Genomic DNA, 19,828 nt, shown 5'->3' on the forward strand with positions numbered 1-19,828 from the left:
CCATTAAATCCTTTAAATGTTGACTGTTTAGTTGATACCTAAGCAAAAACTGATCATTTTTCACTAACATGGACAAAAAATATTCTCATATGAAATTCTCTGGAGATTAATCGATCATTATATGGATATCATGTGAGAAAATATCTTTTTAACCAAATATTAAATTAAATCACTTGTCTCTTTATAGCAGTAGTAAAAACTATTTGAAATTTTTGAACCTATCATAAATGAAATTATTTAAAGTTATGACAATATTCTTAAGGTAGGGCGGCGTAGGAGGTATGCTCAGTCTCGATTATTGATTATGTATAACCTATCTCACTATATTGAATCTTAGGTTTTGTAGATAAGAAAAATGAGTGGAGAGGGAGGGAGAAAGGAGCTAAAATATGCGGCAATATAAAAAAAATCATATGGTATGGATTTCAATAGATTGGTCACTATTGCACTTATTAAAGTAACATTATGGGTATTCATATAATGATCGATCAATATCCATAAAAATTTATTTGTGAATATTTTTTATCTACATTAGTAAAAAAATAGTTAACTTTTGCTTAGGTGTCAGCTAAATGATCAACATTTAACAGATTTGATAGATTGGTCACTTTTGCACCGATTTTGATAATGTTATGAGTATTTTTGCTCATGGCTGACAACTTTGTGAATATTTTTGATCCTTTATTAGTTCACGTTAACAAAGATTGACGTGTAGCAACTATAGTTAGCATTTAATAGTAAAAATTAACGGTTTGATCATTTTTACATCCATTCATATAATGTTATGAGTATTTTTATTTTTTTTCTCACTTTAGAATATTGATTGCTCCTGACTAATCATTTTGTGAATATTTTTATCCTTTTATTCATTTTTCTTTAGAATGGAAATATTTTTTTTAAAGATAGAGAAAACTAAAAGGAAAAAAAAAAAACCATGAAAGGAAAATGTCTTTTTCTTTTTTTTTTTCCTTTAATTTTTTCTCTCTTATCTCTCTCTCTCTTCTTTTCCCCTTACTCTGAACATAGGTGTAATCTCTTTTAATATGCACCGTCCCTTTTCACAACATAATAAGTCTTTAAAGTAGCTGCATCAGACTAAGAAATATAACTAATAGTACATAGAAATATTGATTACATTATTAAATGTATTCGTAAAGCTTAACAAATGCTCTTTGAGATTGCTGAAGTAAATAAGAACATATTATTAAAACAAGCTGATAATGCATTTTTTTAATAAGATTATTTTTATAAGAGTTAGTAATGCTGCTTTGAACTCCTGAAAGGATATATAAAATGAAATAAAAATTTTCACCTAAAAAGATTTGTAGTATTTTGAAAATGAGGGAGTATGATCTTTTATGTAAAAATTTTTCATTTTTTAATTAAAAATTTAGATGAGTTGAGCATGAGAGACTTGAAAAACTAAAATAGATTTGGATTTAATGATTATACATTGAGTATCTGTATTATTTAAACTGTTAAAATTTAAATTAATTATTCTAAATTTATATTCTACTTAAGATTTATGAATAAATAAATTTATTTAAATTATTAATATGAATTTTAATGATTCAGATAATACAATCATTCACTATTTACAATTATCGAATTCACATGATCACATTCGAGTAAAACAAGCCTTATTATACTCAAGGAGGAAAAAACTATCTACTAAACTACTCACCAATTAGCTATTATTAATTGCAAGTTTTAAATGATATGTTGCTGAGTATCAAATGATTTTTACTCCCTTTGTTTAAAAATATAATACATTTTTTAAGGAATTGAATGTTAAAAAATAAATGATATTTTTAATTTTTTGAGATATAATTATTATTATTTTTTAAAATATTTTTATTAATAATAATTTTATATTTATTATAAAATATTTAATAAAATAAATATAAAAAAATAAATTTAATTTAAAAGTAAGTAATTATTTGATTGAGGGTGAGTTTTGAGTAAAAATGTAATATATATTTTAACGAAGGGGTACCTTTTACTTACCGAACTATTAAATTTATTTAATACGACAAAGTTTTCTGTCGGCCTGCTGCGTTTTGACATTTTTCACCCCAAGACAACTGTCCACAGCTTAGCTGACACATACCTTTTTCTTCCCTTCTCCTTCCTGCAAGTTGATCACCTCCCATATGTCACACCCTCGCCTTCTTTCCCCTGCTCTGCCACCTTTATAAATGCCCACAATCACTTCTTGCTCAAGTCACTCCAAGCCATTCACTTCACAAACCACAGTCTCTCTCTAGCTTCTCTCTTCAGAACATGGCTTCCTCTGTTTCTTCTTCTTCAAGAATGCTTCTGCTTCCTCTGTTTCTTCTTCTGACTTTTCATACTGCTTTTGGTAACTTCAACCGAGACTTCCAGATTACATGGGGAGATAGTCGTGCAAAGATACTCAACAATGGAAATCTTCTCACTCTGTCCCTTGACAAAGCCTCTGGCTCTGGTTTCCAGTCCACAAATGAGTACTTGTTTGGCAAGATTGATATGCAGCTCAAGCTCGTCCCTGGTAACTCTGCTGGCACTGTCACTGCCTATTATGTAAGTCCAAACACGGCCTACGCAAACTTTCATTCGTCTCAACATCTTTTTTCTTCTGTTAACATTAACAAACTTGCTGACAGATGAATTTTTTGTTCTTGTGACAGCTATCTTCTAAAGGATCAACCTGGGACGAGATTGACTTTGAATTCCTAGGAAACCTAAGTGGAGACCCTTATATTCTTCACACCAATGTGTTTAGCCAAGGCAAGGGTAACAGAGAGCAACAATTCTATCTCTGGTTTGACCCAACTGCTGATTTTCACACCTATTCTGTCCTCTGGAATCCCCGACACATTGTGTGAGTTTCTATGATTTATATATATGTAGCAGACACGTAATATATAGAACAACGCAGTCTTTAGAATTTTTACTGACATGTTTTGTGTGTTGTTGTGTATCAGCTTCTCTGTGGATGGCACCCCAATCAGAGTGTTCAAGAATTTGGAATCGTTTGGTGTTCCGTTTCCAAAGAAGCAGCCAATGAGGATATACTCGAGTCTCTGGAATGCAGATGACTGGGCAACAAGAGGAGGACTAGTAAAGACGGATTGGTCCAAAGCTCCTTTCACTGCTTCTTACAGAAACTTCAATGCTAAGAATGCTTGTGTGTGGTCCAATGGAAGATCTTCTTGCTCCACAAGTTCCACTTCTTCTCCGTCTTCCTCAAATGCATGGCTGTCTCAAGAGTTGGATTCAACTAGCCAGCAGAGGCTTCGTTGGGTGCAGAAGAACTACATGATTTACAATTACTGTGCTGATAAGAAGAGATTCCCACAAGGTTTCCCACGGGAATGCACTCGCTCATAGACAAACATTTCATTCTCGGCCTAGCCTCCAACTCAAGTTTTCTTTTTTCCTGTTTTTACTTTTTTTTTTTTGAACTAGTTTAGTTTCGACGTGCACCGTAGTTCTTAGTTCTTACTATTCTTTTATACTACTTGTATATTTTCTGTGTGCTGCTTGTTCTTCACAATATGTAAAAATATATAATAAGAGTGGAGTTTGTTCATATGTTGTGAAATCCTATATTCTCTCTCTTTTTAAATGAAAGTAAATATTAACTGACTCATAGTTTAAAAAAGTTAGATTAAATATAATACTTACGCCTAACATTAAAAAAATTAGACTAAAATATAATTATAATTAATATTTAATATATGAAGAAATTGAGTTTGTCTTGTGAAAATGAACTCTGAATTCTAATTTTATCAGAGGAAACCTAAAAATGTGATAAATGTTTTTTAAATTTCATAATTTTACTGATAACAAAATAAAGCAGGTGAAAGTTTTTCTTATAATTAATAAATAAAGGGAGTAAAGTGAAAATTAGCTGGCCATTAAATTATATAACCGAGTATTTAAAAATAATAATACAATGGACTAGGAGGTCAACCTCTAGCTTAGACGAATGACGACGAACTTGGATTTCGAGATGATCCAGAAGTCGACAGTTCAGATTCAAACCCTCTTGACGAGTATTGGTCAGATTGTCTGAAGAAATGGATAAGGGCTCTGTAAAGTAGTAGAAAGTTGAAAAGTTATTTGTCACATGTTGATGAATAAGCTAAGTCTGCGCTAAGTATATAGTAGACACTTCTTAATGTTAACACTCACAAAAGAAACCTTTTTGAGTTTTACTTTTTTTTCATGTCGCTCGCTCACCAAACAAATTAAAGCAGCCCATTTTGAATGGCATGTTTTGCAAATCGAAAACTCATTTATCTGCCTATAACCATATTTGTATTTGAAGATAAAAAAACATTGGAATTATATATGGCACTAAATTTTATTGAAAGATTTCAAGCCTTAATTTTAGCTAAGAAACCCGGAATTATATATCTTGTAATTTTGGTGCAGAATCGATCAGGGTGGCATTGACTTTGTTAGTCAAAATTAGTTTTATTCTTCGTCCATTTACCTTTCTGGCAAATACTGCGTATTTTTATACTAATGTTAAAAAATCTTATATATCTGAATAAAAGGGGCCCAATATGCAAGTAATCATTTTTTTGCCACAAAGTTACTAATTATATTAAAATAAAAATGACGGAATGACTCATCATTCATATTAATAATTATTGTTGGTGTTTCTTAAAATTATGATTATAGCAGCTCAGCGCAAGTCAAATATCTAAAATTATAACATTATTTACAAGCAAACACATCAAATAAGCTTCTTATACAATTCATATGATAATATAAGTTGCTTCTAGAAAAATTGATGGTTTTTCTATAAGTTATTTTGTCTAAAAAATATATTCTTAATTATTTTCTTTCATTGTTACACTTCGGAAATTTTTAATGAATAAGGTAAAGTGTTAAATATAAAAAAGATATTGTACGTGTTTCTAAAAATAGTACGTTTAATAAGAATGAATTAATTTTTAAATAATACCAGTGATTTAATCACCCATATCGATTTTGATAAAGCGTTAGGTCATGAATGCGTCTCTCATACAGCACTATACATTATATGGATTGAATATAAGATTTAAGACGCCTTATATTATTTAAAATTGAAGTCGTAATGTAAAAGTGCTTTAATAATAAAATGTTCAAGAAGTATCCACCAAAATAATTTTTTAAGAAGAACTCTCTCCCATCCTTGTTATAGGATATTTTTTAAAATGATTCTTTAACCTTAATATAAGATACATAAAAGATTACTCCCTCTTGTAAAAAATATAAGGCATTTTTATAGTAATTATATTAATTTTATATTTTCATATTTATATAAAGTGATTTATTTAACAAGGATACTTTAAAAAAAATTAATTATTATACTTTAAAAGACTAAAAATATTTTTTAATATCCAACCCCTAAAAAATGCAATGAAGGGAGGGAGTATTTATTATCATTTTTTAATTTTACTACTGTTATAAATTTAATTATTTGATTCATTATATATTGTGTATCTCTTTCTTTCTATTTTTAATAAAGGTAAAGCTAAAATTTTGTTTATTAAATTATGCAAAATTTCTCAAACTTTGAAGCAATTGCGTAAAATCTCCTTACTTTAAAAATTTAAAAATTAATCTTCCTAACATTTTATTCTTTTATGACAGCCTCTCCTATTATTATTTTTTAATTATTTTATTAACAGAAGTTATCAAGTCATATTAAAAAAAATATAGTAGCTTATGTGACATTCAACATAAGCTAATAATAATTTTATAACAATTTTATTCATACTTTTCCGTTATTATTAGCTTATATTATATGCTACATAAGTTATTATGTGTCCTTTTTTAACATGAAATGATAACTTTTATTAGTAAGATAATTAAAAAATAAGGGGAGTTTGTTATATGAAAATAAAATATTGGGGAGATTATTTTTAAATTTTTAAAAATAAAGATCTCGTATAATTGCTTTAAGTTTAAGAAAATTTTATATATTTCAACCTTTTTTATTTAAAATAAAATAGTATAATTTTTTTTTTTGGGAATAATATCATTATTCCGTGCAAATACTGATGATGCTAGCTGTCCATGAACCACTTTTTGGCCACCATTAATAAATCCACTTTAATATGCAAATATCGCAATCTTTCTCGTCCATTGAATCCAAATTCCAGAATACATAAATGATAGTAATAGCCCATGTACCACCCACCTGCCCATATCATCTTTTTTTTAAAAAAGAAGATGTGAAACTCGTTGCAGGATGATTTCGATTTGTAGACACAACTGGGGTATAGTATATAAGATCATGCACGCACGGTATATAGAGGGAGAAAATTAGAGATATAAGATATTGATAAATATCCATGGATCAGGACACGGAAGTTTCCTTTGGTGTCGTCTCTGAGGCACTCAAGCGGGCCGTGGCGGTGGAGGCTCTTCTGGTTCAGGAATTTTAGTTAATTATAATAATATAGCTGTTAAAGATGAGGGCTCGGCTGGCGTACGGTGCCACACCAACCCAGCCAATTGATAACTACTCGCCTCTATTTTGAACTCCTTTATCATTCCGCGCTACTTCAATGATTTTAATTTGTACTGCTTGTGCTTTCACTTATTACCCATTAACTAGTGCCATCCTGGACAGATGTTTCTTTACTGTCATCCAGCTTGCTTACTGCACTTTCATGGGGCCTTCTCACCACACTCGCTTCATTCATCCTCTTAATCTCTTTGCTATAAATACCCTCCTCACCTTCATCCATACCATATTCACTCTCATCTTTCATTCTTCATTAGCGAATAGCAAAGATCGCTACTGCGACACTTTTCAATATGGGTTCTTCTACTGTATCGATCATGCTTCTTGTTAGCTCTCTCATGGTTGTCGCCCTTGCTGGTAATTTGAACCAAGAGTTTGACATAACGTGGGGGGATGGTCGAGGCAAGATGATCAACAATGGTGAGCTTCTCACTCTCTCGCTCGACAAGGCATCAGGCTCAGGTTTTCAATCCAAGAATGAGTATCTCTTCGGCAAGATCGACATGCAGCTCAAGCTCGTCCCTGGAAACTCTGCTGGCACTGTCACTGCCTATTATGTAAGCTTTTTTTGGGGTAGTGCAGAATAATCTTTTAAGGGATCACCCATTATGACCTAACAAAATCTGTCTTTATTGGCACTTGCAGTTATCTTCAAAAGGATCAACTTGGGATGAGATAGACTTTGAATTTCTGGGAAACCTGAGCGGTGATCCCTATATTCTTCACACCAACGTGTTCAGCCAGGGAAAAGGAAACAGAGAACAACAGTTCTATCTCTGGTTTGACCCAACCGCAGATTTCCACGCTTACTCTATCCTCTGGAACCCCCAAAGGATCATGTAAAGCTCTTATTCTCGATTCAATTATTTCTTGTGTTTCTCTTCTGTCCTTTTAATCCTGCGTAGACTGATAAATCAATTTGATTCAGATTCTCAGTGGATGGAACTCCCATTAGAGAGTTCAAGAACTCGGAGTCTATTGGTGTCCCATTCCCAAAGAACCAGCCAATGAGGATATACTCAAGCCTGTGGAATGCAGATGACTGGGCAACAAGAGGTGGCCTCGTGAAGACGGATTGGACTCAAGCTCCCTTCACTGCTTCCTACAGAAACTTCAAAGCTGATGCTTGCGTCTGGTCTTCTGGCAAATCGTCTTGTCCTTCAACTTCATCCACCACGAGTTCCTCGTGGCTCTCACAAGAGCTGGACACTACTTCTCAAGAGAGGCTCAGATGGGTTCAGAAAAATTATATGATCTACAATTACTGCACAGACGTTAAGAGGTTTCCTCAGGGCCTTCCGCCAGAATGCAAAGCCTCTTAATAACGTACCAAGCCATGCGTTAAATTTATGAGCTTTTTGTGCATTTGACATCGCTATATATTTAGGGTCATTCTTTGTGATGTAATTAATTTTTTTTGATTACGGAAATCGGAATATATATATATATATATATATATTGCTTTCTTCTTCCCATTGTTTGTGTTATAAATTCCGCATGCAATTTTTCTGATGTTATGAACATGTTAGGAAAGCAACCTATATTTCACCGCGGTTCAAAAGGTAGGGAGGTAAAATCAAACCGAAGGCAATTCTATTACTATACCAGGAACCCATGATGACTATGGCACAAACAGGATTCAGATAAGCTACTAGTTTTTCACAGTCTCTACTAACTCCTAAGAAAAAGCAAATTAAAAACGCTAAATCCAACTGCTTCGCGAATACAGTAGTACGTAGTTTTTTTTTTTTTAAAAAAAGACGTCATCATCAATTGCATATTTAATTGGCAATAGTCAACATGAAAGGCACGTCTTTTACGACGCGTTAGTGTGGGTGTATATATACGTTCCTTAATTAGCCTAATAGTATGATCTAAGAAACTTTATGACGTACCATATCTGACCGCTTCTCAGAAAGAATTAACCTTAATTCACCTAGATTTTCACTGGCCTTCAAAATATCATTTGAATCCAAAGTTTATACAAAGCTTCAATTAGATATCAATTATATTTCTAGTTATGATGCGTTGCTTAGTTGAGAAAAGTTGAAACATATATATCAATTGGGTGAGATTTAATTGAAGATGTTAGCTCTTTACAGCATGACCATATAAATTAATATTTAAATTTTTATCAAAGAGGTGCTCATTTTTAATGTTTAATAATATCTCAAATAATATTACTTTTAATAGTATGCATGTGGGTAGCCCAAACAAAAGTTTATACATACATACACGTATATAAATAGAATTATTCTGAAAATATTTCCTCTCTTCATAACAATGAATACTGTACTGTGTACAGGGCAATACATCATACAACAGAGGGCTACGTGGGCCAATAGGCCAGTACAAAATAATAAAGAATGCTCTAGAAACCATTACACAATAGATAACCCTAATTCTGTGTAGTGTTGGAACTTCGACTTGATCTGGGACTCTTATGTATTGGACTAAGAACTCGTGCGGGCCTTAAATTAGTTTCTTAAAAAAAAAAAAAAATACACGCACGAGTACACGCATATGTGCAGTATTTTTAATTATATATTGGAATAAGATGAACTCTTTCATTTAAAAATATAAAATATTTTTAATTAAATTTTATTTTTTAATAAAGTAGTTATTTACTTTTAAATTAATCTTATTTTTTCATATTTATTTTTATTAAATATCTTATAATAAATATAAAGTCATTATCAATAAGGATATTTTAAAAAATAATAATAATTAAATCTTAAAAGATTATACATCTAACTTTTTAATTTATATTTTTTAACTAATGGAGTAAGTTTATATCCAGCACTAGGCATGGAAAACTTGCTAAAGACAGATATGCCTGTGTTATAGAGTAAGAGTACATAAGAAGGACGATAAAGTTCTAATCGCTTCCAAAGTCTTCGGGAGCGCGTCAAACACGTGAATTATACTCCTTCCCATCTTTTTATAAAATCCTGTTAATTACTTTCCTCAAATATAAAAAAATAAGATAAAACTAATTAAATATAAATTTTTTAACAGCTTTTTGTCAAGTTATGAATGGAAGAGATAAAGGACATTTTAAAAATGTGATTAATCTTATTAAATTTTGCAAGGCTCCTGTGTGAACAATTTAACATTGCTACGTAGAAGTAGAGGACAAGCATGGCACAGAGGCGGTGGAGCCCCGTGCCGACCACAAAACATCGGCGTAGTCGGCGTTGGCTGACAAGTGTAATACACGGCCATGGATGTAACAAAAGCTTTTAAAATTCCCTTATCTTATCTTGATTATTGAGTACAATTTACACCTATATGTATATATTTTAAAAATCTATATGAATGTTTTTTTTTTAAATAACAGTCCCAAGACATAAATTTTTGTTTTGTATTAAAATTGTATTTTTATCCACGTAACTATATATTAATTAACCTTTGAATCACATATGCGAATGAAAATACTTCAGATGTTGTTTTAAAAATCATTTAGTTTACCTGAAAAGCTTTAAAATTTGAATCCATATTTTTTTACTTTCTTGTTTGAATTTTTATTTAATAAATTTTTAAATTTAAATATATTAGTTGGGTAAAATAATAGTTCAAATTCGAAAAAATTAATGAAAATAGGGATCTAATAAAATATATATAATTTAGTTAATGTATTTTATGCTTGTTTTGTTAAAAAAAGTATTAATTTTCAACAATATTTTTAAATTATTTATTTAAATATCATCAAACCTAATTATTTAAAGTTTTTAAATTGAAGATAAAGAAAGTAGACAACCAGATTATAAACAAAAATTAATAATTTTAATTTTGTAATATAATTACGAATAAAAAACGTATTTTTAAAATCCTTAATAGAATATTCTTAAGCATGTTAAAAATTATTCTAAAGTGTAAGTTTTTAAAATATATGGGAGATCTATATAATTTTAACAAAGCAAATAACATGTCGCCGTAAAATTGAATTACAATCAATTAAATAAATTTATTTTTAATAAAAATCAATTTGATTACCCAAAAAAATTCAATTTTAAAAATCATATTCATTCACTACTACATTCATCTAATTCTTTTTGTTTTTTTAATTGCTCCGAGATATCATCTAAAATAATTTTATTTAAGATATGGTAAAACATTAAATGTGAATATCTTTCTTAACATGAATTTAAATTTTTGTTCGTCTAATTGGGAATGTCTAGTCCCTTCATCTAATCTAACTCTAATGAAAACGGGTGAAAAATATGCCACAAGAGTTCTGGTCCTCTTATTTATTACACGCACAAATTTCACTAATGCTCGCAAGTCGCAATTGACTTCAAAATTAATTCAATCTCGCCTTGAGAGAGGCCAAATATAATGTTCAATTTACCTCCGCGTAAGAGAAGGCAGAAGGATGCTTCTCTTGCAAGAATTAAAAGGGCCACAATGAAATGCTTCCGCCATGTCTAACAGGTGGGCCATGGCGGTGAAGGCTCTTGAGGTCCAGAAATTGTAAAGTTTAATATATAACTGCAGAAGTTGAGTGTTGGGTTGGCGGTGGTACCCAGATAATTGATTAATCAATAAACACTAATCAGGGGTATGGCTGTGATTCTTCACATATTAGATATTACAGCCGCTCTGAAAAATCTGAACTTGTCATTCCAATTAAATACTGTATATATGACATCAGGTCAAACATTTGGTACAGAATATCACCAGATCCCAGTGCGATCTGCACAGCTAATTTGTTGCTCATGGGTTCGCTTTTTGAGGAACACGTCTCAGCATGATACTGCATTACAGCTAGCTCTTGCAACTTCCTGGGCCTTTCCTCTCCTTCTGCTTGCTTCACCTGCTTTGTTATAAATGCCAACCTCGACCAAATTCACAGTCATCCTCATTCTTTTGTTTATACAATACAAGCAATTAGCCAACATCACTTTCCTCTCTTCTCATTCAACATGGCTTCTTCTACAACTCTGTCAATCATGCTTCTTGTTCCTCTTCTTGTTAGCTCTCTCATGGTTGTCGCCCTGGCTGGTAACTTGAACCAAGAGTTTGACATAACGTGGGGGGATGGTCGAGGCAAGATGATTAACAATGGTGAGCTTCTCACTCTCTCGCTCGACAAGGCATCAGGCTCAGGTTTTCAATCCAAGAATGAGTATCTCTTCGGCAAGATCGACATGCAGCTCAAGCTCGTCCCTGGAAACTCTGCTGGCACTGTCACTGCCTATTATGTAAGTTTCTTTCCCTTGCCATTGCATATGATTTTTGAAGATATTACCCACTGTGATCTAACAAAATCTGTCTTTTCTGGCACTTGCAGTTATCTTCAAAAGGATCAAACTGGGATGAGATAGACTTTGAATTTCTGGGAAACTTGAGTGGTGATCCCTACATCCTTCACACAAATGTGTTCAGCCAGGGAAAAGGAAACAGAGAGCAGCAATTCTATCTCTGGTTTGACCCAACCGCAGATTTCCACACTTACTCTATCCTCTGGAACCCCCAAAGAATCATGTATGTTCTTATTCTCCATCCAATCATTTCCACGTGTTTCTCTTCTCATCTTAATACTGCGTAGACTGATATATCATTCTGTTTCCTTTGTTGATTCAGATTCTCGGTGGATGGAACTCCTATCAGAGAGTTCAAAAACTCAGAGTCCATTGGTGTCCCTTTCCCGAAGAGCCAGCCAATGAGGATATACTCAAGCTTGTGGAATGCAGATGACTGGGCAACAAGAGGTGGCCTCGTGAAGACGGATTGGAGTCAAGCTCCCTTCACTGCTTCCTACAAAAACTTCAAAGCTGATGCTTGCGTCTGGTCTTCTGGCAAATCATCTTGTCCTTCAACTTCATCAACTGCATCGTCCAACAGCTCATCGTGGCTCTCACAAGAGCTTGACACTACTTCACAAGAGAGACTGAGATGGGTACAGAAAAACTACATGATCTACAATTACTGCGCAGACGTTAAGAGGTTTCCTCAGGGCCTTCCACCAGAATGCAAAACCTCATAAGAGAAAACAGAGCTGCCAATGCATTGCATTAAATGTTGGCTTAAATTCTTTCATTCTTTTTGTCATCGTGTGTGATGACATGTTTGATTATTTTTTATGATGTAATATATCTCCCTTTCATAATAAAATTTTGGTCCTGAGCATTCAGATAAGCTACCAAGTCTATAATAATCAGAGCTTTTTCATGCAGCAATTTAATACTTCACTAGGGCTTGAATCATCAAGGCATCAACAATTTCATTCTACCACAGGGAGACAAACTAAAACTAGAAATAGTTCAGATCCAGTCTAACAAGCTCTATGTTAAAACAAATAAAATATACCTCATAATACAATAGAGTAATAAATATTACGACCCAAGTTTTTCACTTTGAACTGAAGGAGGGAGTAGTATTACAATGTGAAGCAAGGAATCAATTCTCAGACTTCAGACACGAAAGCAAAAGAAAAAAAATTGCAGTTGAAATATATATTGAAGAATTATTTCAAAGAAGTGAAAGAAGTGTACAACAGAGGAGGCAAAGGGACAATCATTATAGACCAAACAGAAAGTAAATGAAAAAATGCATCAGCTCATAAGAGCTTCAAATGCCTCCAGATATCAGTTAAATGAACTCTATAAAGCAAAATAAAAACAAAGTTAACATGTCACAAAGCTAAGCAGAAACAATTTTCACCAAGGCAGTGAACACCAGAGCATCAATATTCCCACCCAGTTTCACAAGGAAAGATTCAAATCAATTTCCAGGAGTATCAAGTTCAGAACACCGGAATTTCTCATCAAAACGCAAAGTTGTTATTCTTATTCTCTCCAAAAATGCCAGACACGAAAATATCATATGTTCCTTTTTTTTTTTTTTTAATCATAACTACAGGTTCAGGAAATCTCTAACTTTCATCTCTATAATTTATTTGTATTTATTCTTAACGCTTGAATTTCAACCATTAACTTGATACAAAGCTCTTAAAATTTTTAATACTATAACCTTAGAAAAATGTTATGGCAAATTATTACTATTGTCAATCTACACATTGAGAACTTTTAATACTAAAAAGGTTGCCTTTATACTTGAAGGAAGCATTTAAGATTAAGAGGACTAGCGTAGTTGGCACGAGAGATAAGAAATTACTACATGCAGTTCGGTCTCTTTCCCAAGTTTCTTTACAAGAACAAACTGTCAAGTTAGTTCGCTTGTTTCAACCAGAGACGTTGGAATAGGCTACACGTGATTTGAAACGCCTAAGCACGTGCGTGTGTTAGGAACAGGATAAAGACAAGGACGTTTTTGCCCATGTCTCCCTGAAGCAGGCCCATCCATGGCGGTGGAGGGCCTCTCCTATTTTTGGAATAAAAATATAGCTGCAAAAGTTGCTTTCTTTGCTGGCAGTGGGACCCACAGATCAATTCAATAAAGATTAAAAAGTTGAGCCGTGACAGGCCTAAGCTTTTCGTTCAAGTTTAATAGACAACGCGTTAATAATTTGGTATTGAATTGAATAGTACCTAAATCGAGTGCGATCTGGACAGCTAATACGTTACTCATAGAGTTCTGTTTTAGAGGAACGCAACAACTCCACAATACAACACATCTATAGCTAGCTCACTGAACCTTCGACCTCATTTCCTCACTCTCTATTCGCTACGCCTGCTGGTTATAAATGCCGACCCCAAGTTCATTCTTATCTTCATCCTTCATACTTCACTAGCTATTTGAAAAAATCACTCCAATCTCTCTCTTACAACATGGCTTCATCTGCTGCTTCTTTCAGATGTGTATCAGTGATGCTTCTGGTTCCTCTTCTTGTCGGTTCTCTCATGGTTGTTGCCTTTGCTGGTGATTTGAACCAAGAGTTTGACATAACTTGGGGCGATGGTCGAGGCAAGATGCTCAACAATGGCGAGCTTCTCACTCTCTCACTGGACAAAGCATCAGGCTCAGGTTTTCAATCCAAGAATGAGTATCTCTTTGGCAAGATTGATATGCAACTCAAGCTCGTCCCTGGAAATTCTGCTGGCACTGTCACTGCCTATTATGTAAGTTTCTTTGCTTATTGTCAATTTTGCAAAACATTAACTTTCAAGGTTTATGTACGGCAATTTAAATCTGATCTGTCTTCTTTTGGTTTTGCAGTTGTCTTCAAAGGGATCAAACTGGGATGAAATTGACTATGAATTTCTGGGAAACCTCAGTGGTGATCCATATGTCCTTCACACCAACGTGTTCAGCCAAGGCAAAGGAAACAGAGAGCAGCAGTTCTATCTCTGGTTTGATCCAACCGCAGATTTCCACACTTACTCTATCCTCTGGAACCCCCAAAGAATCATGTATGTTCTTATTCTCCATCCAATCAGTTCCACGTGTTTCTCTTCTCATCTTCTAATACTGCATAGACTGATATATCATTCTGTTTCCTTTGTTGATTCAGATTCTCAGTGGATGGAACTCCTATCAGAGAGTTCAAGAACTCAGAGTCCATTGGTGTCCCATTCCCGAAGAACCAGCCAATGAGGATATACTCAAGCTTGTGGAATGCAGATGACTGGGCAACAAGAGGTGGCCTCGTGAAGACGGATTGGACCCAGGCTCCCTTCACTGCTTCCTACAAAAACTTCAAAGCTGATGCTTGCGTCTGGTCTTCTGGCAAATCATCTTGTCCTTCAACTTCATCATCTTCATCCTCCACCAGTTCCTCGTGGCTCTCACAAGAGCTTGACACTACTTCACAAGAGTGGCTGAGATGGGTACAGAAAAACTACATGATCTACAATTACTGCGCAGATGTTAAGAGGTTTCCTCAAGGTCTTCCTCCAGAATGCAGAGCCTCCTAAGGCAAAACTGAGCAGCGAAATTTATTTTCTCAGTAACGGTTACGTAACTATAATTTGTGGATGTGAAATTTTGGATTCAATTCATTCGTTCGTTTCCATTGTAGTCATCGCTGTGATGGTGTGATGACATGAATGGCTATTCTTTATTATGTAAAATAGATCATTTCGTAGTAAAATGATGGTCTTCTCTGTTACATTTCCATCATTTTAGGTTTGTTTCTTAACGATAACGATAAAATGAAACAAGGTTAAAGAAAAGAATTTTGGTAAGATGACAACAAAATCCTTCCCAAATTATACAAATGATAGCTTGATCTATCAAAATATCACAATTTATTAAAAATTTTTAGGGATTTCTATTTCAATAAATTTTAAAATAAAAAGATTATTTCACTCTTATTGAAAAGAACAAACCCTAATCACAATTCTTTTAAAAAATAATAAATTTTATTTTGTAAATCGTATGAATTGAAACAAGAAATGTCAAATGTAATTTTTATTATTAAAAAATAAGTTCTCAAAATAATAAGCTTCAATCATAACTTTTATTTAAGGAATAACTTTTATTATATAAATCATAAGAGTAAAACAAATAATAATAATTTATCAAGTATAATTTATGTTATTAAAAAATAAAATTTTTAAAATAACAAACTCTAATCACAACTTTTATTTAAAGAATCTTAAGAATTAAATGAAATCATAAAATAATTTTTTTAATTTAAAATTATTAACATAAGAGTTTTTAAATCTGAGTAGTAAAATTATGACATTTAAAAGATTAAATTGCTATTTATATAATTCAAGTGATTGTATGGTCATTTTTTCAGAAGTCATGGAATCAAATAGGATGCGAAAACTTAGTGGAAAAAACAGAAGAAAGATCAGATAAATTCAAGCTACTAAGTACTTGTTGAAAACAATTGAACACAATCATATTAATATTTTCTGAGGACCTCATAGTCACAGTTGATTTTGCATGACAAATCGTTGGCTGGTTTTTCATGATTTTCCCCAACAGTATTACATACATGCACACGGAGTGCCACACACAGCTCAGATGTGAAGAAGTTGCAAATTTTAATGTAATCAATCTCTCTAATGTAAAGATGATTGCTACACCCAAACACAGCGTACAGAATAGTACAATTAATTAATGCATACCAAATGTAAGGACAATCCCATACATAGAAGAATTTTAATTTATGTTATATAATATGGACAAAATTGCTATTTATGTTTGTTGAGCCGTACTTCTCTTATCTTTTTTTATAAATTATTTTTACCAACTTTATTGATATTAATGCAAAAAATAAAAAAATAAAAGTGTGTAAAATTTAAATATGTCTCTATATAATAAGTTAAAAAAGTGATGTCATATTATTTTTTTCCTTCCATGAAGGATATTTTAAAAATATTTAAGAGTCTATTTGAATATCCTTCTAGAATCAATTCTAAATTCAAGACTATGGTTTTGAAAAATTTATCCAAACACACTAATTTTCACAAACTTATTTTTTTCTAAAACTTTATTTGGGATAAGCTAAAATTTGTTTCATTTAAAAAATTAATTCTGAACATTATTAACTTGTCCTTTTGAATAGAGAATTACTCACTCAAAATTAATTTTAAAAAAATTATTTAAACATCATCAACTTTATCACAATCAAATTTTAAAAATTTATCCAAACATCATCATATTTTAAAAATTATTTTTTCAATTAAAATTCAAACACACCCTAAATAATACCTAAAAAATTACATCATAATCTATAAATGAAATTAAATGAACATTTTAAAATGTGCCAAGTTATGAATAATAATAGTAATATACAGTTCAAAAATACCTTTCATAATATATTTTTAGCCTTAGTACCTACCGTCGACCACAAGCTTACACACAGACACACACCCTTTATTTGTAAATATAAAAAAAAAATTAATTTAGTCTGATTTAAAAAGTTAATTAATTATAATAATCATATTTAAAATTAAAAAATTATAATAAATTTCTTTATAATTAATTAAACAAAATTTTTCTAGTGAAAATAAGCATTGATTTTATAAGGGACAATTTGAAAAAATGTAATAAATTCTTTTTAAAATTTAAAATTTTATTTATAAATAAAACAAAAGAGATATGTGATAGTTTTTTTTTATATATTTAAAAACAGAAGAAGAGTGTGTGTGTGAGAGAGAGAGAGAGGAATTTTCCAGTTCAGATATTCTTGAGAAGATTTTTCATCTGGTTGAGAAATTGCTTTTAACTTGAACAATCTCAAGCTTCAACCAATGGTTGAAGATCTTCAAGAAAACATGTTGGAAGTTGGAACATTCGAGAGGGTAATGGGAAAACTCAGGATGGTTAAAAAAAAAAAAAAAAGATGAGTGTGTAAAGTGTAAACTATAAACTACTAAAGCAGTAAAATTTGGTCACGTGCTTGACAGGGAGAGGAGCACAATGTCACGTGAGCATGAAATATAGTATTCAATTTCACCTTGCGTAAGGGAGGGAGAGGCACAACACAAGGATGTTTCCTCCTTGTGTCCCCTCAAGTCAAGTGGGCCACGGCGATGAAGGGCCGTCAAGTTTAGGACAACAATATATATAAGTTGCGTGTTGAGTTGGAGGTGGCCCAGCAAATTGATTAATAAAAGGGGGACGGCTGGCTGCTTCACAGATTACAACCTCTCTCCTAAAGATCCCAATTTAATACAACGGGTCAAATATTTAGTACACGATTGCCCTCTGCACAGCGCATCGTGTGAATCATTACTTCTCTTTCTGAGCAACACAACAACTGTACTGTCCATCCATGACAGCTTGCTAGCTCTCTGCAACTTCCACTCCCTTTCCTTCCCTTCTACTCGCTTCCCATTCTTCTTATAAATACCATCCTCCTCCCATTTCATTGCCATTCTCATCCTTCCAGCTTTCATCAATTACCAAACCTCACTTCCTTCTTCCCTCGCATATCTCTTCAGAAATGGCTTGTTCTACAACTGTATCAGTAATGCTTCTTCTTCCCCTTGTTATTAGTTCTCTCATGGTTGTTGCCCTTGCTGGTAATTTGAACCAAGAGTTTGATATCACTTGGGGAGATGGTCGAGGCAAGATGCTCAACAATGGTGAGCTTCTCACTCTCTCGCTGGACAAAGCATCAGGCTCTGGTTTTCAATCCAAGAATGAGTATCTCTTGGCAAGATCGACATGCAGCTCAAGCTCGTCCCTGGAAACTCTGCTGGCACTGTCACTGCCTATTATGTAAGTTTTTGTTTTTCTTGCCACTGCAAATGAATTTTGAACCCAATGTGACATAACTAAATCTGAGTCTTTGCTGGCACTTGCAGTTGTCTTCAAAGGGATCAAACTGGGATGAAATTGACTATGAATTTCTGGGAAACCTCAGTGGTGATCCATATGTCCTTCACACCAACGTGTTCAGCCAAGGCAAAGGAAACAGAGAGCAGCAGTTCTATCTCTGGTTTGATCCAACCGCAGATTTCCACACTTACTCTATCCTCTGGAAAGCCCAAAGAATCATGTATGTTTTATTCTCCGTCCAATCATTCCACGGGTTTCTCTTCTCATGCTTAATACTGCATAGACTGATATATCATTCTGTTTCCTTTGTTGATTCAGATTCTCAGTGGATGGAACTCCTATCAGAGAGTTCAAGAAACAGAGTCCATTGGTGTCCCATTCCCGAAGAACCAGCCAATGAGGATATACTCAAGCTTGTGGAATGCAGATGACTGGGCAACAAGAGGTGGCCTTGTGAAGACGGACTGGACTCATGCTCCTTCACTGCTTCCTACAGAAACTTCAAAGCTGATGCTTGCGTCTGGTCTTCTGGCAAATCATCTTGTGCTTCAATTCAACTTCATCCACTAGTTCTTCATGGGTCTCACAAGAACTTGACACTGCTTCGCAAGACAGACTGAGATGGGTACAGAAAAACTACATGATCTACAATTACTGCGCAGATGTTAAGAGGTTCCCTCAAGGTCTGCCTCCAGAATGCAAAACTTCATAATTAAGACAGAGCAAGCAATCCAATCATTCCATTTATTATTTTCAGTGTAGTTAGGGGATGATTTAAAACTTTAGGTTTCAATTCTTTCATTCTTTTCCATTTTTGTGATCACTATGATAGGATGATGACATGTATGGTTATTCTTTTTGACGTAAAATAACATATCCATTTGGGGAAAAAAAAAAATGATGGTCTTCTCTGTGACTATGACATTTTCCTCGATTTCTTCCCGTTATTTTGTCAAAACGATATAAATTAAACATAAGCCAAGTTGAAATACAGCAATTTTTAATAACATGGTTGCAGATCATCAATTGGTGTAAAAATTCAGATAAGCTCAAGGCTCAGGCTCATTTAAAACAATCCGAAGTCCTAACACATCTTTTAATGAACTAAACGCAGCTTAGACTAGCATTTTCACTTTCAACTCGTATATGTCATGCATGATTTAATTAACTTAT

The 19,828-nt window shown here is 33.1% G+C and overlaps 4 protein-coding genes and 1 pseudogene across 4 annotated transcripts; all 5 read left to right on the forward strand.

Annotated features, from left to right (window-relative positions):
* Positions 1 to 2,211: 2,211 nt before the first annotated feature.
* LOC129299826 (xyloglucan endotransglucosylase/hydrolase protein 22-like) lies at positions 2,212 to 3,586 on the forward strand. Its single transcript, XM_054938305.1, has 3 exons — positions 2,212 to 2,562; positions 2,670 to 2,863; positions 2,967 to 3,586. Exons 1-3 carry the CDS (start codon positions 2,284 to 2,286, stop codon positions 3,370 to 3,372), a joined length of 879 nt encoding a protein of 292 aa, XP_054794280.1. The 5' UTR covers positions 2,212 to 2,283; the 3' UTR covers positions 3,373 to 3,586.
* A 3,146-nt stretch (positions 3,587 to 6,732) lies between these two features.
* Positions 6,733 to 7,984, forward strand: LOC129299827 (probable xyloglucan endotransglucosylase/hydrolase protein 23). The gene is made up of 3 exons (XM_054938307.1): positions 6,733 to 7,068; positions 7,157 to 7,350; positions 7,440 to 7,984. The coding sequence occupies exons 1-3, from the start codon at positions 6,805 to 6,807 to the stop codon at positions 7,831 to 7,833; spliced, it is 852 nt and encodes a 283-aa protein (XP_054794282.1). The 5' UTR covers positions 6,733 to 6,804; the 3' UTR covers positions 7,834 to 7,984.
* Positions 7,985 to 11,373: 3,389 nt separating this feature from the next.
* LOC129299829 (xyloglucan endotransglucosylase/hydrolase protein 22-like) lies at positions 11,374 to 12,652 on the forward strand. Its single transcript, XM_054938309.1, has 3 exons — positions 11,374 to 11,715; positions 11,805 to 11,998; positions 12,098 to 12,652. Exons 1-3 carry the CDS (start codon positions 11,437 to 11,439, stop codon positions 12,498 to 12,500), a joined length of 876 nt encoding a protein of 291 aa, XP_054794284.1. The 5' UTR covers positions 11,374 to 11,436; the 3' UTR covers positions 12,501 to 12,652.
* Positions 12,653 to 14,186: 1,534 nt separating this feature from the next.
* LOC129299828 (probable xyloglucan endotransglucosylase/hydrolase protein 23) lies at positions 14,187 to 15,532 on the forward strand. The gene is made up of 3 exons (XM_054938308.1): positions 14,187 to 14,535; positions 14,633 to 14,826; positions 14,928 to 15,532. Exons 1-3 carry the CDS (start codon positions 14,245 to 14,247, stop codon positions 15,328 to 15,330), a joined length of 888 nt encoding a protein of 295 aa, XP_054794283.1. The 5' UTR covers positions 14,187 to 14,244; the 3' UTR covers positions 15,331 to 15,532.
* Positions 15,533 to 18,295: 2,763 nt separating this feature from the next.
* LOC129299832 (xyloglucan endotransglucosylase/hydrolase protein 22-like) lies at positions 18,296 to 19,577 on the forward strand (annotated as a pseudogene).
* The last annotated feature ends 251 nt before the right edge of the window (positions 19,578 to 19,828 follow it).

Source organism: Prosopis cineraria, unplaced genomic scaffold, assembly GCF_029017545.1.
Source record: "Prosopis cineraria cultivar Desert tree isolate PC_DT_omini unplaced genomic scaffold, ASM2901754v1 PC1317, whole genome shotgun sequence".
NCBI classification, from domain to species: domain Eukaryota; kingdom Viridiplantae; phylum Streptophyta; class Magnoliopsida; order Fabales; family Fabaceae; genus Prosopis; species Prosopis cineraria.

What these genes read in the sequence shown, in the direction of transcription:
- LOC129299826 (XM_054938305.1), top strand. Translation starts at nt 2,284, where the DNA reads ATGGCTTCCTCTGTTTCTTCTTCTTCAAGAATGCTTCTGCTTCCTCTG. An exon ending in GCACTGTCACTGCCTATTAT is followed by an intron (nt 2,563 to 2,669) that starts GTAAGTCCAAAC and finishes TTCTTGTGACAG; the next exon opens with CTATCTTCTAAAGGATCAAC. An exon ending in TGGAATCCCCGACACATTGT is followed by an intron (nt 2,864 to 2,966) that starts GTGAGTTTCTAT and finishes GTTGTGTATCAG; the next exon opens with CTTCTCTGTGGATGGCACCC.
- LOC129299827 (XM_054938307.1), top strand. Translation starts at nt 6,805, where the DNA reads ATGGGTTCTTCTACTGTATCGATCATGCTTCTTGTTAGCTCTCTCATG. An exon ending in GCACTGTCACTGCCTATTAT is followed by an intron (nt 7,069 to 7,156) that starts GTAAGCTTTTTT and finishes TGGCACTTGCAG; the next exon opens with TTATCTTCAAAAGGATCAAC. An exon ending in TGGAACCCCCAAAGGATCAT is followed by an intron (nt 7,351 to 7,439) that starts GTAAAGCTCTTA and finishes AATTTGATTCAG; the next exon opens with ATTCTCAGTGGATGGAACTC.
- LOC129299829 (XM_054938309.1), top strand. Translation starts at nt 11,437, where the DNA reads ATGGCTTCTTCTACAACTCTGTCAATCATGCTTCTTGTTCCTCTTCTT. An exon ending in GCACTGTCACTGCCTATTAT is followed by an intron (nt 11,716 to 11,804) that starts GTAAGTTTCTTT and finishes TGGCACTTGCAG; the next exon opens with TTATCTTCAAAAGGATCAAA. An exon ending in TGGAACCCCCAAAGAATCAT is followed by an intron (nt 11,999 to 12,097) that starts GTATGTTCTTAT and finishes TTGTTGATTCAG; the next exon opens with ATTCTCGGTGGATGGAACTC.
- LOC129299828 (XM_054938308.1), top strand. Translation starts at nt 14,245, where the DNA reads ATGGCTTCATCTGCTGCTTCTTTCAGATGTGTATCAGTGATGCTTCTG. An exon ending in GCACTGTCACTGCCTATTAT is followed by an intron (nt 14,536 to 14,632) that starts GTAAGTTTCTTT and finishes TTGGTTTTGCAG; the next exon opens with TTGTCTTCAAAGGGATCAAA. An exon ending in TGGAACCCCCAAAGAATCAT is followed by an intron (nt 14,827 to 14,927) that starts GTATGTTCTTAT and finishes TTGTTGATTCAG; the next exon opens with ATTCTCAGTGGATGGAACTC.